Here is a 13,641-nt window from a genome sequence, read left to right as displayed (position 1 = left end):
ATATGCATTAATTAAAGATCATTCTTCGTGATATATTCGAAACGAACGAGTATGTATACAAACGCATATATTTATACATTTTTTATAAGCCAAACATCTTCCCTGCTGCATCTCGCGCACGCACACGGCTGTTGTCAGTACGGCCGCAGCGCGCATGCGCAGAACTTACTTGCGTTAACGTGCGCGCGGTGACAGCTGTCCCGATGATATCGATGAACGGTGAGAATGCGTTTTTTATTCAAATACAACCACACGAGCGACAACACGTTCATATCCCCGCACGAATAGTGCGTGTGGGGTAGAAACACGACGGTGTCGTCTCGTCTGGCGGTTTAAATGACGCTTGTTTTGATAACCGGAACCCGTGTTAGCGTTTGAGCTAAGCGCGAGCACGCTCACAGAATCTTATCTTTGGGGTTTCCGGCGATTTGTTGTTCCGTGTGAAGCATTTAACGGGTGGCTGATGAATGCATGACTTTATACGCTCATATACCCTGCTGTCGGAATAAAACCCCCGATGTGTTCGTGCATGTTGTGTTGTTGCCCTCCATTACGTTTGTCGCTTATATATAGTGACCGGGGGCGGGGGGGCGTTTGCTGTAACGCCGTGTTGAAATGTTTTATAATGTCATATATTCTCCCTGATAGTAACCAGCAGTAATAACAGCCTTCCTCAGCACAATCACGGCAAGAAACCCAAGAAGAAGAATAAGAAGAACCGCAAAGGGGCAGCAGTGGGGGTCTCTGGTTTGGAGCTGGGGTGAGTGCGTCCGACTGGGCAGGATCCAGATCTGAGTTGCTGCTAAAAATATAGAGGCCATGGGAGTCACTTCTCCAGATAGACTTATTGACTCATGGCCCTCCCTCTCCGTCCATGCATGTCTAGCTTATTTGAACACATCTGTGAAAAAATATGACCAATACACTTAATGTATCGTGATGTGATGCTGAGAGGTTTAAGTGATAAAACTGCGTCATCGTTTATTCACTCTCATCGTTGCATGACTTTTTTTCCTTCTGTGGAACACAAATGAAGATATTTTGGAAAAAGTTGGTTTGTATCTACACAATGGAAGTCAATGATGGGGGTCTGGTTACCAACATTTTTCCTAAGATCTTCTTGTGTGTTCTGCAGAAGAAAGAAAGAAAGTCGTACAGGTTTGGAATGACATTAGGATGAGAAACATACCAGATCCCATCCCATTAAAGATCAAACATCACGGTCTCCTATTTTTATATTCGTTCAGCACACACTAAATCTATATTTTGAATAAGAAACATTTATATTTTGGTAAATAAAAACAGGTCAACAATATGAGCAGCGCTTCGATACAACATTTCAGAAGTATACCGTATACCGTACGTGTCTGCGCTAGATTAACATCACATGTTAGTATCATATTCTAAGAAGAATTTATATTTACACTAACTGCTTACATTACATTTTATATTACAGAAGAAGATATGACACGCATTTAAATGGTGTACTTACATTTTGAGCAATAGTTATTCACGTCAATCATTGATGCGCCGTTGTTTATTATTAATAGATAAATTCATTGGTCAGGCTGGTTAATACACAGAGGCTTTACATTAAGACTGTATGTTGAGAGCATAGACTTGGATCATAGACTGTCATTCCAAACCTGTATGACTTTCTTTCTTCTGCAGAACACAAAAGAAGATATTTTGAAGAATGTTGGTTACCAAACAACACTGCTTCCCATTGACTTCCATTGTATGGACACAAAAACACTGACACATTTCTCAAAATATATTTTGTGTTCCAGTGAAGAAAGATTCATTCGCAGATTTTGACTGACACGAAGGTGAATAAATATTGAAGAATTGTATTGAAGCCATAGGACCTATTACCACAACATAAAAACCATCTCATTTATTATTTACGTAGTGTCATCTGCAAGACTTGATTATAAATAGTAACATGCTATACCTCGTGACTACATTTGTGCTAGACTACAGATATATGTCACTTTTTGTTAAGGGTTGAACTGTTGATGTAAACAAGTCACTGTGACGAGTAAATGTTTGCGTTTTGTATTTATTCCCCTACAGACCGCAGATCCCTTCCGATGAACTGTGCCACATTTTCGCCATTCACAGATCCGCCACACCTCCAGATTCGCCACCGACGCCCCCGTTAAACCTCTCCCTGAGCCCCCCAGACCTCCAGCGTCCGGCCCCCCTCCCACACTCTGTTTCCATACCAGTGGTTTCGTCACCCTGCACAGTCTCATCCGCAGAAACACCTTCAACTCCCATCGCACATTCACCTGGCCTAGCTTCAGTTCTCTCCACAACTCATCCCACTCCACAGGCCCCGTCCAATCAGACAACGCCACCACAAGCTTTGAGCCCTCCCCCTCCAGACTTTTCCCCGCCGCCGGCTGAATTACTGGGGTCCGATGATGAGGAGCAAGAGAATCCGACAGATTACTGTAAAGGTATGATTTACATTGAAAAAAAAGAATGACGAGGGTTGGGAGGATTTTGCGGATGATGTTTTTTTAATGGTTTTGCAAAGCATTGATTTTATAACCCGGGAGCATTAAAGTCTGGTTAAATAACTTGGTTTTAGGTTTTTATAATCTGGTTTTGTGTCTATTTTAGGAGGGTATTATCCAGTGAAGATTGGTGATCTGTTTAACGGCAGATATCATGTGGTCAGAAAACTGGGCTGGGGTCATTTCTCTACTGTATGGCTGTGTTGGGATCTACAGTGAGTACTTTACATGTCAGAATCTGTTTTAATCTTAATCTCAGAGATTAAACTGCTGTCCTTGTACTAGATGCATCTCCAAACATTGTGGCAAAATGTCAGATTATGCGTATGAATGAGCTGTACTCGTTGTTTGATGATTTTGGTCTGTTTGTAGACGGAAACGATTTGTTGCACTTAAAGTGGTGAAAAGCGCCCAGCACTACACAGAAACAGCTCTGGATGAGATTAAACTACTGAAATGTGTAAGTGTGAGAATCTGATACATGAAAACATGTTGATAGCTATGATATGCATTCTAGACCACTTAGGTTTTTTATTACAGGTGAGAGACAGTGACCCCACAGACACTAAACGTGAGAGGGTAGTTCAGCTCATTGATGATTTTAAAATCTCTGGCGTCAACGGTGTTCGTATCCTTTGTGACCATCATTCTAGGGCCTTTTTACGATTTTTATAAATGTGCTTTATCGCTTTGTGCATTATTTATGACTAAATGTTATTCTACAAAAAACTTTGGTTCACATTAGGGCTGCAAACGATTAATTGCGATTAATCGAATCCAGAATAAGTTTGTTTTTACATAATGTATGTCTGTGTAATGTGCATGATAATTTTGTATTTATAATACAGATACATGAATATCAGGAAATATTAAGATGTCTTTATTTTAGTGCTGTCAAACGATTAATTGTGATTAATCGCATCCGGAATAAAGTTTTGTTTTTACCTTATATATGTCTGTGTACTGTGCATATTCATTTCGTATTTATAAAAATATTTATACATATTTTAATTATTGGTAAATATACATAAATACATGCAAATATTTCCTTAATAGGTTTACATGTATGTGTTTATAAGTACAAAATGAATATGCACAGTACACAGACATATATTATGTAAACAAAAACTTTTATTCTGGATGCGATTAATTGCGATTCATCGTTTGACAGCCCTTGTTTATTTATATTTACCAGTAATTGATATTATATTTACATGTTTAGTAAATAATTACATGTGTGTTTTTATAAAAACAATGAATATGCACAGTATACAGACATATATAATGTAAAGACAAACTTGTATTCTTGATGCAATTAATCGTTTGACCGCCCTAATTTATTTAGATTTACCAGTAATTGATATTATATTTACACGTTTATTTAAATAAATGCATGTATGTGTATGTTTTTATAAAAACTAAATGAATATGCACAGTACACAGACATTTATAATGCAAACACAATCTTTTATTCTGGATGCGATTAATCGTTTGACAGCCCTTATTTATTTATATTTACCAATAATTTATATTATTACACGTTTTTTTAAATAAATGCATTTGTGTGTATGTGTTTATAAAAACAAAATAAACATCCACAGTACGAAGACATATTATGTAAACGCAAAACTTTTATTCTGGATGCGATTAATCACGATTAATTGTTTGACAGCCCTAGTTTTCGTCAGAATATACCAGTGTAACAGTGTTTTATCCGCACTCTGAGCTCTTTCTGTCCTTGACTCTCCGGTATGTCAGATGTGTGTATGGTACTGGAGGTGCTCGGTCACCAGCTTCTCAAATGGATCATTAAGTCCAACTACATGGGTTTGCCTCTCATCTGTGTGAAGAGCATTCTCAGACAGGTGAGTCTCATATACAGTCACATTTAAACTGTGTCTTAAACCCAATGAAAGCTCTGCATGAATTACATATCTTGACTTATTTCATTATGCTTCGGGCTGTAAGAAAATTGTAGTAGTCTTTTGCTCTTATACTTGAACACACTTCTGCCTAAAGCAGCGTTTCGATGTTTCCTGAGATATGATTCCTTTGTTCTCTCCTCCAGGTTCTTGAGGGTTTGGATTACTTGCACACGAAATGCAAGATCATCCATACAGATATAAAGCCAGAGAACATCCTGCTGGATGTGAATGAGGTGTACGTGAGACGGCTGGCGGCCGAAGCCACGTTATGGCAGAAGTCTGGAGCCCCGCCCCCTTCCGGTTCCTCCGGTACGTCTATAAGATTCAGTTCTTCATTGCCGGTCGTGTGACTCAAGTCAGGCTTATGTAAGACGTACATTTTGCTTACATAATAGATGCATTAAAAAATAGACAATATTGAAAGTGTATAGATTATATAATGTGTGGAGAAGTGGCAGAATCCAGGGAAACCCAAAAACCGGACGGATTTGATTATCTCTGGTGTGAACTACTGAATAATGTAATGGTCATATATAATACGTTTCATTCGCATATACAAATGTTCATCCAAAAATTGCATTATTGTTTTCTTTGGAAATATCTGTAGTTTGCTGAAAGAAATTGAACCTCAGTGTGTGATGACATGTCATGGCTAGTTGATCAAAAAAGATCTGTTGGATGAGTTTACGTAGAAATGTGCTGTTGAATTGATTTGCATGCTTGTGGTCATTTCTCCTCTGCTTCTGGTGAATATGAAGCCCATCATTTCTCATTTCTTTGCTGTTGTCTGTTTGGTTTCTAACCGTGTCCTATCTTTTCTTTCTCCGTTTTCTTTTGTGATTATTGTAATTATTATCATGGTCTTCTGTCCTTTCCCTCTTTTCTCTTCTGTTCTGACGGCAGTTAGCACGGCCCCCAGGGAAAACCAGGTACGTTGAGAGCTGCCTGCTGAAATACAGAGAGGATGTCGTTTTGTCCTGGTGAAATGACACATGTGCCTGCTGACCCCTAACTCACCCTTTAGATATATGGGCATGAAGCACTGGGATAGGGCCGGATGTACACGGCTGAGACCAGACCCACTGATGTGGGGAAAGCGGTCATATTCTTAAGTTCACATATAAAATGTGCTTTTATTTTCCTGGGGATTGTTTGATTTTGTCTGGTACTGATAAATATTTGATATGGCTGATTTAATGAACACATAAACACGGTGCATAAGAGCTACGTATACAGAGAAAACATTTACACATATGCTTTTGCAGATGCTTTACTTGCAGTGCTTTCAATTTGATTTCTTTTTCTTCTTTATTTACCCCACTGACTGTGGATTTGGTCTCGAGGCTCTGTGTCGCCCCGCACATGTGCTGATTTTACACCGTGAATTCTTTACTAACATCATAAGACCTTGTTATGCATGCTGGAGGATCAAACAAGCTCCTCCTTCTGCCTGATCATCTTCCTGTTATTTCCCCTTTTACTCTTTTAAGGAAAAGATGAACGTGACATTTTTGAGAGTAGTTAGTAGACGTCTGCTGTTAGCTTTTCTCAGACGGGAACGTTATCTTTCCTCATGTCATGACGGTCCGGATACTGTCACTTTTTCAGGTTCTCTCTCCTCATTAAAAAAGAGATGAATGACATAAAAGCAGGACTGTCTCTGTTATTGGAAAGAGGAAAAAGATATCTGAGAAATTCTTTCTTGGAAGGCAGGCGTCGTGGTTCACTAAGCAGGATTCTGTTAACATGCGTCACTTTTTAAATAAATGACTGTTAATGTGCCTAATGATCTGCAGTATCTTATTGATCTTCTTATTTTGATGTAGTTTCTATTAATAATTGTCATTTTACTCTGCGTTTTGTTTTACTCAGCGCCTATAGATGTCCCGAGATGTTCTAGCAATGGCTTAGAAATTATTTACGTGTTCATACCATATAGACATGTGCACCTCTTTTGGAGGTGCTGTGTGTGCAATATAATATACATACCTATGTCTTCATAGGTGTATAAAGACCAGAGCACAACACCTGGAATACAGTCCTGTACCTCTATATCAACTCCAGGTTTTCATTTATAACTCTCAGCACTGCTTTTACAGACAGTGCCAGAGTTCATGAGGTCAGTCCAGTAAGCTTTAGTGGGGCGGACGGGTCACAGCTCCATCCAACAACAGAGCTACCATCCCAAAATAGTCCCAGAGCAGGAAATGGCGTAGCGGTGTCAGATAACCCCCTCGGCAGAATTCTGTTTGTGCTGCATCATTGTAAACTTGACTGGTTTACACTACTCCATGCTTATTCTGTTATTCTTAGTTTCTGTTAGAGCGTGATCTGTGGGTGGCTTGTCTACGTAAAACTCAGTGCCGTGATGCTAGGGTGCTGTAGGGGGTTGCTAAGAAGGAATCTCAATAATATTCTGGTCTTCAGAAAGGGCAGAGGTCCTCTCTTCGGTGTGATGTTTAAATAATAAAAGTGATCTTTAGAGACCTCCTCAAGAAGCATGTTTTCATTTATGCCTTTTGTCAAATCAATGCAGGACCAATTTTTGCACTAATATCATTCACCTTGTCTTGGTAAACACCACAATAACAACACCTCAAAATCAACTGTAATCCTCCTTCAGTTCTTCACATTAGTGTGTTCATTAAACTTAATGAGAATCAGAATTGCACGTGTTGATGTGGCGTCCTGCGAGTGAGAGGTGTTACGGATCTGCAGTTTAGTTTTGTAGTTTAAGTTCAGCACTTTGAAACTGTAACTCTCCCCCCTGACTCTCTGTTTCCAATTGTGTGTGTCTAGACGGGTAAACTGTCAAAGAATAAGAAGAAAAAGTTGAAGAGGAAGGCAAAGCGGCAGCAGCGTCTGCTGGACGAGAGACTGCTGGATCTTCAGAGGATGGAGGAGCTGGACGGAGCGCTCTGGAGACTCGGCGAGGATGCAAAAGAGGATGAAGAAAACACACAGAGTAAGCAGAAATGCGTGATGTTCCTGTACTTATTTTATTAGGATGAGAAGCTGACCAGACACAGGCTGATGAGATGCACTTTCTCAATGCTGATAGCAGAAACCCTTTCTCATCTTGACCTTGATGTTAAAATGTTTCGGTAACATCCAGACATGATGTTTCTCTGTGTGTTACAGTGAACGGTAATGGTCCGTCTAAAGGCAGTCCAGAGTCGGGCTCATCGTGGATGGAGGAGAGCTGTAATGGCTATGGACCGCTGCATTTCTCCAGTCCCGGTTCTGCTCTGTCGGGCATGTCCGGATCCCTCCTGTCTGCTACCTCCGAGTCGGCTGTGTCCGCTCTGTCGGGATACTCCACAGAACGCTCGCTGCTCTCTCCCAACTGTACGTGGTGCTGTCTGCTGAAAGATCTTGATGAATTACAGTTGTCTGTTATGCTCCTTTTGCAGCCCTGTCTAGAGCGAAATACCACTGGTGAAATTTCTGTGGACCATAATATTTTTTGCCTCAAGTTTGATAGATGTGCACAGTGGGATGTCTACAGTTTTACTTCTGTGATATGGTTTGGCTGATTTTGGCATTTTGTAGTGGTGGAATCTGCTTACTGTACGTCACATCACACCTCAGTTCAGGAGTGTGAATTAGCAGCACAGCAGCAGGAAAAAAAGCTGCTGTTAGTTGAGCCTTACGCGCCCCGATCTTCATCGTCTTCACTGTTTTTTTCCCAGCATTCTCTGCTGCTGATTTCTTGGTGAATCCTCTGGACCCTCGGAATGCGGACAAGATACGCATTAAGATTGCAGATCTTGGCAACGCATGCTGGGTGGTAAGCAACATCTCATTCCGTGCTTGTAAAATAACAAGCTATGAAATATTTACACAGATTTTAATCATAAAAATGTTGATGACGGGAAATGTCTTGTCTCTCAGCACAAGCACTTTACAGAGGACATCCAGACTCGTCAGTACCGAGCTCTGGAGGTGCTGATCGGAGCAGAATACGGACCCCCTGCTGACATGTGGAGCACTGGGTGTATGGTACGAACTCATTCATCTCTAATCAGCATTCATCAAACTAACCCTCTGCAACGGGAAAACGTGCATCCGCTGTTTATCCGTATCTGTACAATTCTGTTTACTCTAAATGTGCCAGATTGTTGTTGAAGTTGCATATTGTGATTGTTTCTCGACAGGCGTTTGAGTTGGCGACCGGTGACTATCTGTTTGAGCCTCATTCAGGAGAGGACTACACTAGAGATGAAGGTCAGAGAGTTTGTGAAATGACATTGATGACAGATAGGATATCCAAAATAAAGTCAATCTTGTCCTGTCTTTTGGAGCTTTCAGATATAAGAAATGCATATAAAAAGTCAGTCTAGTAAAAATGGTTTGTAAATGACCACAAACATTTTCTGCATTCCTAATAGTATGAGATTTATATTTTTTATCTTTTGTAGTGCGTATATTTCTATTTTTACTGTATCGTCAAAGTTGACAAGCGCTTTTGAATACTTTATTGGTTAGATACAATAAAACCCAGCGACAGATATAAAAAGATGACGAAGATAATGTTTGTGACAAGAAAACAGGTTTCAGAAGGACAGCAGCGATATTTATAATGATTATTCACAGAAGTGAGTAAAACTGTGAAATTGTTTCCTTTTTTCTAGATCACATAGCTCACGTCATTGAGCTGTTGGGCCCCATTCCTCCACATTTCGCCCTCTCGGGCAGATACTCCAGGGAATATTTCAACCACAGAGGTGAGATGTACTGAAATAAACAGTCTGATATTATACATTTATGATAGTAAGTCACAGACTTCAGAAAATAGTTTTCTTCCAGTCCTGTTCAAACAGCAGGTAAACAGGGTGGCGTGAATATTATCACCAGAAGCAGGATTGCACATCCTTGATCTTTTGATTTAATTATTGGTTTCCTTCAAGTAAAAAAAAGCTGTAAAGGGCATCAAGCCTTCAGAGATCGTCATAGAGAGAGCACACAACACTTTTATGACGCAGTGATTATTCTAACACAGTTTTCCAATGCCATGATGATATGTCAGGATATTATTAGCTCAGCACAGCCGCAAAGAAAATCAGCTCATTAGCAAAGTGTCTGCGTTTGCTTACTAATCCGCAGAGAAATGTGTCCGAAACACACTTGAGCAGCCGGACTGTTGAAATGGTGTCCTATATAATTATAGTTCTCATCTGTTTTTTCTCATCTTCTCTATAGGCAAACCTGTTTATCCGTTTGAACTTCAGTGATGAGATGTTTAAATGGCCACCCTTTACAAATTAATTTAATAACGTTTTTTCTGTGGCAAATCACCAAATACTCTGACCATATTCATCATTCTCAGCTCGTTTTTTAATGTTCTGGAATATAGGCCACCTCGACATTTGCCAGCTGTGCCGTCCTTGACTTTCCATGAGTGTGATTTGACTGAGTGTTTGTGTCTGTCTGTGTAGGTGAGCTGCGACACATCGCCAACCTGAAGCCTTGGGGACTGTTCGAGGTCTTACTGGAGAAGTACGAGTGGCCACTGGATCAGGCGGCACAGTTCAGCGACTTTTTGCTCACCATGCTTGAGTTCTTACCAGAAAAACGCGCAACTGCTGCCAAGTGTCTACAGCACCCCTGGATGAATTCCTAACCCTCTCCCGTAAAACATATTTTCACTGCATCCATTAGGTCACTTCAGTTACAGGTTTACAGCCGTACACGTCCAACTTTAAGCGAAAGGTTAAAGATGGCGAGTATTCTGAGCACACACACTTAGCTAGAACCTCAAACTTTTGGTTTTATATATATATATAATATTTAAAGAGGCTTTGGACTCTGTTCATGACGGGGTAACATATCTGTAATCTGTCAGATGTTTTTATTCTGTTGCCATCTAATCGTGTAGAAGGGTCACATATTTATGTGTTAAAATAGTGCCTTGACATGCCATCTGCAAAAACAGAAAAACAAAGAAAAAAATACACCCTCACCTTTTTATATTTGTCTGCCAATATGTGTGAGGAATGCTTGTTGTTTGTGAACATGCAGAACTCTGTATGAATACTTGATTGAATTCAATAAAGACTTGAGATCTTAAACCCTGTACCGAAGAATAAAGAACCACTATGAACCACAGATCTGATGTCAGATTATTTGGTCTCAACCTGATATACTATATCAATTATACATTTTTAAATGCATAAATAAGGGTACTTTAATATTTACGCTATCAGTAAAACTAAAATAAAACCAAAGCTATTAGATTGATAAGAAGATTTTTATGGATTTTCTAAAGCCTGAAAGGTTGAGTCCTAGTTATTTGCAACTCTTCAAAATTATTTCTACAGCACTTTTCCTAATACACATTGCTTTACAGAAAACGGTTCACTACAAAACAATTCACAAAATATTTTATTTGGCCTCCACTGAGCCAGCTAAAGCCAGCTTTGAGAAAAATTATCATGGGGTGCAAAGAATGGCTTTTTGTCAGGCAGGCCAGCACTCTTCTAAATTGTACTGTACAAATTTACAATTATAAAGGATTGGAGGAAGATTTTTTAGTTAATTATTTGTTATTAGATTGAGCTTTTAAAATTTTCCTGTCAAGTGTTGTCAACTGTGGTGTGTCCTATTGTTGGTAGAATGCTTGCAACTAATGTCATATGAGTTTGAAATAAATGACAACAGCAAAACACATTAAAACTATTATAGAGATAAGTTAAAAGATGTGAACAAAAAGGGGTTCACACTTCCTATTGATCGGAGAAAATATGGCACAACCACTCTACCCTATTGGTTTCCATTAAAAAAGGGATAAATGAGAGACATTTTGGGCTGATCTACTCCTTTACGATGATGTTTGTTAAATCAAATTTCGAACACGGCATACAACAGAAATGATGATAATAAAAATCAAAAAGCTATTCATCCAGCATCCACTGTAGTCTTCAACAGTCGCGGTGATATCAATCATATGGCCACAAGGGGGGGATGTAACTCTGAATTATTTTTTAGACACTCATGAAAAACATCCCCACCAGATGCAGTGAGGCAATAATAACTTATGCGGATCTGCATATGCTGAAGGCAGACTGAGCTTTTAAACTGACAGGACATCAGTCAGAGTAAACATATCATAAGTTCCAGAATGAAGAAAAGCCATTAAAAGTCTTTAACAGAGTCATTGTCATTTTTTCCTGCACACAACCGTCCATCCATCATCCTCTTCATCGTTATTCATGGGCCGAGGATCAGACTGTTCCTTCACGGCTGTGCTGCTGACTGACGGTCCCTCTCCATCACACTCCATAGCCTGAGAAAAAGAACCAGATTCCTTTTCACACTCTCAAAGCGACTGAATAAATGAAACACATTCTTTAAAGTGCACACACCTCTTCATCATCACCGTCCTCCTCATCGTCACCTCCAGATGCAGCTTTCGCCCGGCCAGCAGTTTTTTTCTGAGAGAGTTGGCGGATGTGTTCTCTGACCTCTGTCAGTTTACCTTGCTCACACAGCTGGAAGACCAAACACACCTTCTGTGCCACCTGACGTTGGACATCAAAATCAATCAATCATGAAAAAAATGTGTGACGAGCAGTTACTCTGTCAACACACACTTCAGCCGCTAGTAGATTTTTAACGATAATCTTAAATCAATTTTTTTGTATTTTGCCTTGTTGTGGAAGCACTGTGTAGCTTGTGCAGAGGCTGCAGCTTTTGCCAGAGGGGAACTAGAATCCCCTGGTTAGGTCTGAGGTTTTGGGTTCCTCACCACCGTTTGTCTGGCCGGGGGGGCTGCTAGAATTTTATAGTCTTATTTCATTAACACTGCATATAGGAATTTATAGTCTGTCTGATATTTGACCTGTGTTTTGACTTTCATAACCTTATATGTTTTGCTTATAGTCAATGTTTTCTTGTACAGCTGCTTTGTAACAATGAAAATGGTCAAAAGCGCCGTATAAATGAAAGACTAGACTTGACACACCTGCGGTAAGCTGCCGTCATCTACCATTGTGTCGAATTCATTATTCATCAGGTCGGAGATCAAATCCTCCACTTCACACTGCTGCAGGTCATCTGCAGAGAGAAACACAGTCGTTGTCTGTTGGTATCATCATGTCACAGAAAGATGTCAGAAAGTCACTTGACAGCTCGAACCGTTTTCATTAAAGTACTGCTGAAGCACATCCACCATCCACTCTGCTTTCTGCTGACTGTAAGCGCCACCAAAACCATTATCCACGGCGATCTGAAAGAAAATTAAGTCAGTTTTTTCTGCGCTCATTAACTATATGATGTACTATTATGCATTGTCTTCTTGTTTGTATATATACGTCGCGTAGCTAACTTGCTAACCACATAGCGGTATGGTTTCAAACTCATAAAGTAATCGGTTCGATCTCGCTGTAAGAACATAAAAACACGGTGAGAAAATGCATCTTTAGGAACACGGGATGACAATGTATTCACTCACTTGCAGTACCGGCCACGTTTCTAATACCGCTCGGACTGCTTCACAGAACAGCTCACGTGTAGAAGATGAGAGCGGCGCCATCTTTAAACCGCCAGACATGAACAGTCGAGCGCGGACGTCTGAGAGTTCGGCAGGCAAAGGCAATCAATCGCAGAACACATTGATATCGGACAAAGTCCCTTTGAGGAAGACTACTATATCCAAAATCGTTTGTCATGGTCAAAATAAAACAACATACTTCATACCAGCCATTGCATATGATATCAAATGTACTGACATTAAGCTAAATACATTAAGCCGGACTTCCGGCGCTTAAACGAGCGTACTGAGGATACACTGCGGTATAATTTGTTTTATTCCTCAATGGGGTAAAATACAATATGTAATAGTACAAATACAGTACATCATTGCACAATACAAATAACCAAACCGAAATAAAAAAAATCACATCAGTTATACATCTAAAACATTAAGGATTGTATCTAGTAGCCGAGATGTGTCTTAAGCTTTGCTCCATATTCATATTAAAGAATCATACAAAATCTTTATATCTGTGGAAAACAATCTATCATTTGGTATACAATTGACAAAAACTTTGCTTTATGTATATGGTATTTTCCAAGTAGAATAAGAATTTTAAGAATATTATTTATTTCCAATGAACGCAGCATAATATTATCTCCCAAGCATACAGAATTGAACTAAACTAAACTATTATTCAGAAATGCCTTTATTTCTA

At 39.6% G+C, this 13,641-nt stretch overlaps 2 protein-coding genes across 2 annotated transcripts; one reads left to right on the top strand and one right to left on the bottom strand.

The window, feature by feature from the left end:
• The first annotated feature begins 120 nt into the window (after positions 1 to 120).
• Positions 121 to 10,557, top strand: srpk3 (SRSF protein kinase 3). Its single transcript, XM_079467503.1, has 16 exons — positions 121 to 219; positions 649 to 760; positions 2,077 to 2,465; positions 2,632 to 2,740; positions 2,898 to 2,985; positions 3,066 to 3,153; positions 4,284 to 4,390; positions 4,594 to 4,759; positions 5,354 to 5,379; positions 7,250 to 7,415; positions 7,592 to 7,798; positions 8,143 to 8,240; positions 8,345 to 8,452; positions 8,608 to 8,677; positions 9,085 to 9,177; positions 9,889 to 10,557. Exons 1-16 carry the CDS (start codon positions 204 to 206, stop codon positions 10,071 to 10,073), a joined length of 2,028 nt encoding a protein of 675 aa, XP_079323629.1. The 5' UTR covers positions 121 to 203; the 3' UTR covers positions 10,074 to 10,557.
• Positions 10,287 to 13,074, bottom strand: tsr2 (TSR2 ribosome maturation factor). The gene is made up of 5 exons (XM_079467504.1): positions 12,903 to 13,074; positions 12,587 to 12,677; positions 12,414 to 12,505; positions 11,815 to 11,970; positions 10,287 to 11,735 (listed from the first exon to the last, which is right to left on the bottom strand). The coding sequence occupies exons 1-5, from the start codon at positions 12,999 to 13,001 to the stop codon at positions 11,610 to 11,612; spliced, it is 564 nt and encodes a 187-aa protein (XP_079323630.1). The 5' UTR covers positions 13,002 to 13,074; the 3' UTR covers positions 10,287 to 11,609.
• Positions 13,075 to 13,641: the final 567 nt, after the last annotated feature.

The sequence above is a fragment of the Barbatula barbatula genome, assembly GCF_947034865.1.
Source record: "Barbatula barbatula genome assembly, chromosome: 11".
Taxonomy (NCBI): domain Eukaryota; kingdom Metazoa; phylum Chordata; class Actinopteri; order Cypriniformes; family Nemacheilidae; genus Barbatula; species Barbatula barbatula.
This window is presented reverse-complemented; position numbering and strand designations above follow the sequence as displayed.

Coding starts and splice junctions, on each gene's coding strand:
- srpk3 (XM_079467503.1), top strand. Junction 2,466..2,631: donor TCCGACAGATTACTGTAAAG/GTATGATTTACA, acceptor TGTCTATTTTAG/GAGGGTATTATCCAGTGAAG. Junction 8,678..9,084: donor GGACTACACTAGAGATGAAG/GTCAGAGAGTTT, acceptor CCTTTTTTCTAG/ATCACATAGCTCACGTCATT.
- tsr2 (XM_079467504.1), bottom strand. CDS start 13,001: ATGTCTGGCGGTTTAAAGATGGCGCCGCTCTCATCTTCTACACGTGAG. Junction 11,971..12,413: donor ATGACGGCAGCTTACCGCAG/GTGTGTCAAGTC, acceptor GTCCAACGTCAG/GTGGCACAGAAGGTGTGTTT. Junction 11,736..11,814: donor AGGACGGTGATGATGAAGAG/GTGTGTGCACTT, acceptor TCTTTTTCTCAG/GCTATGGAGTGTGATGGAGA.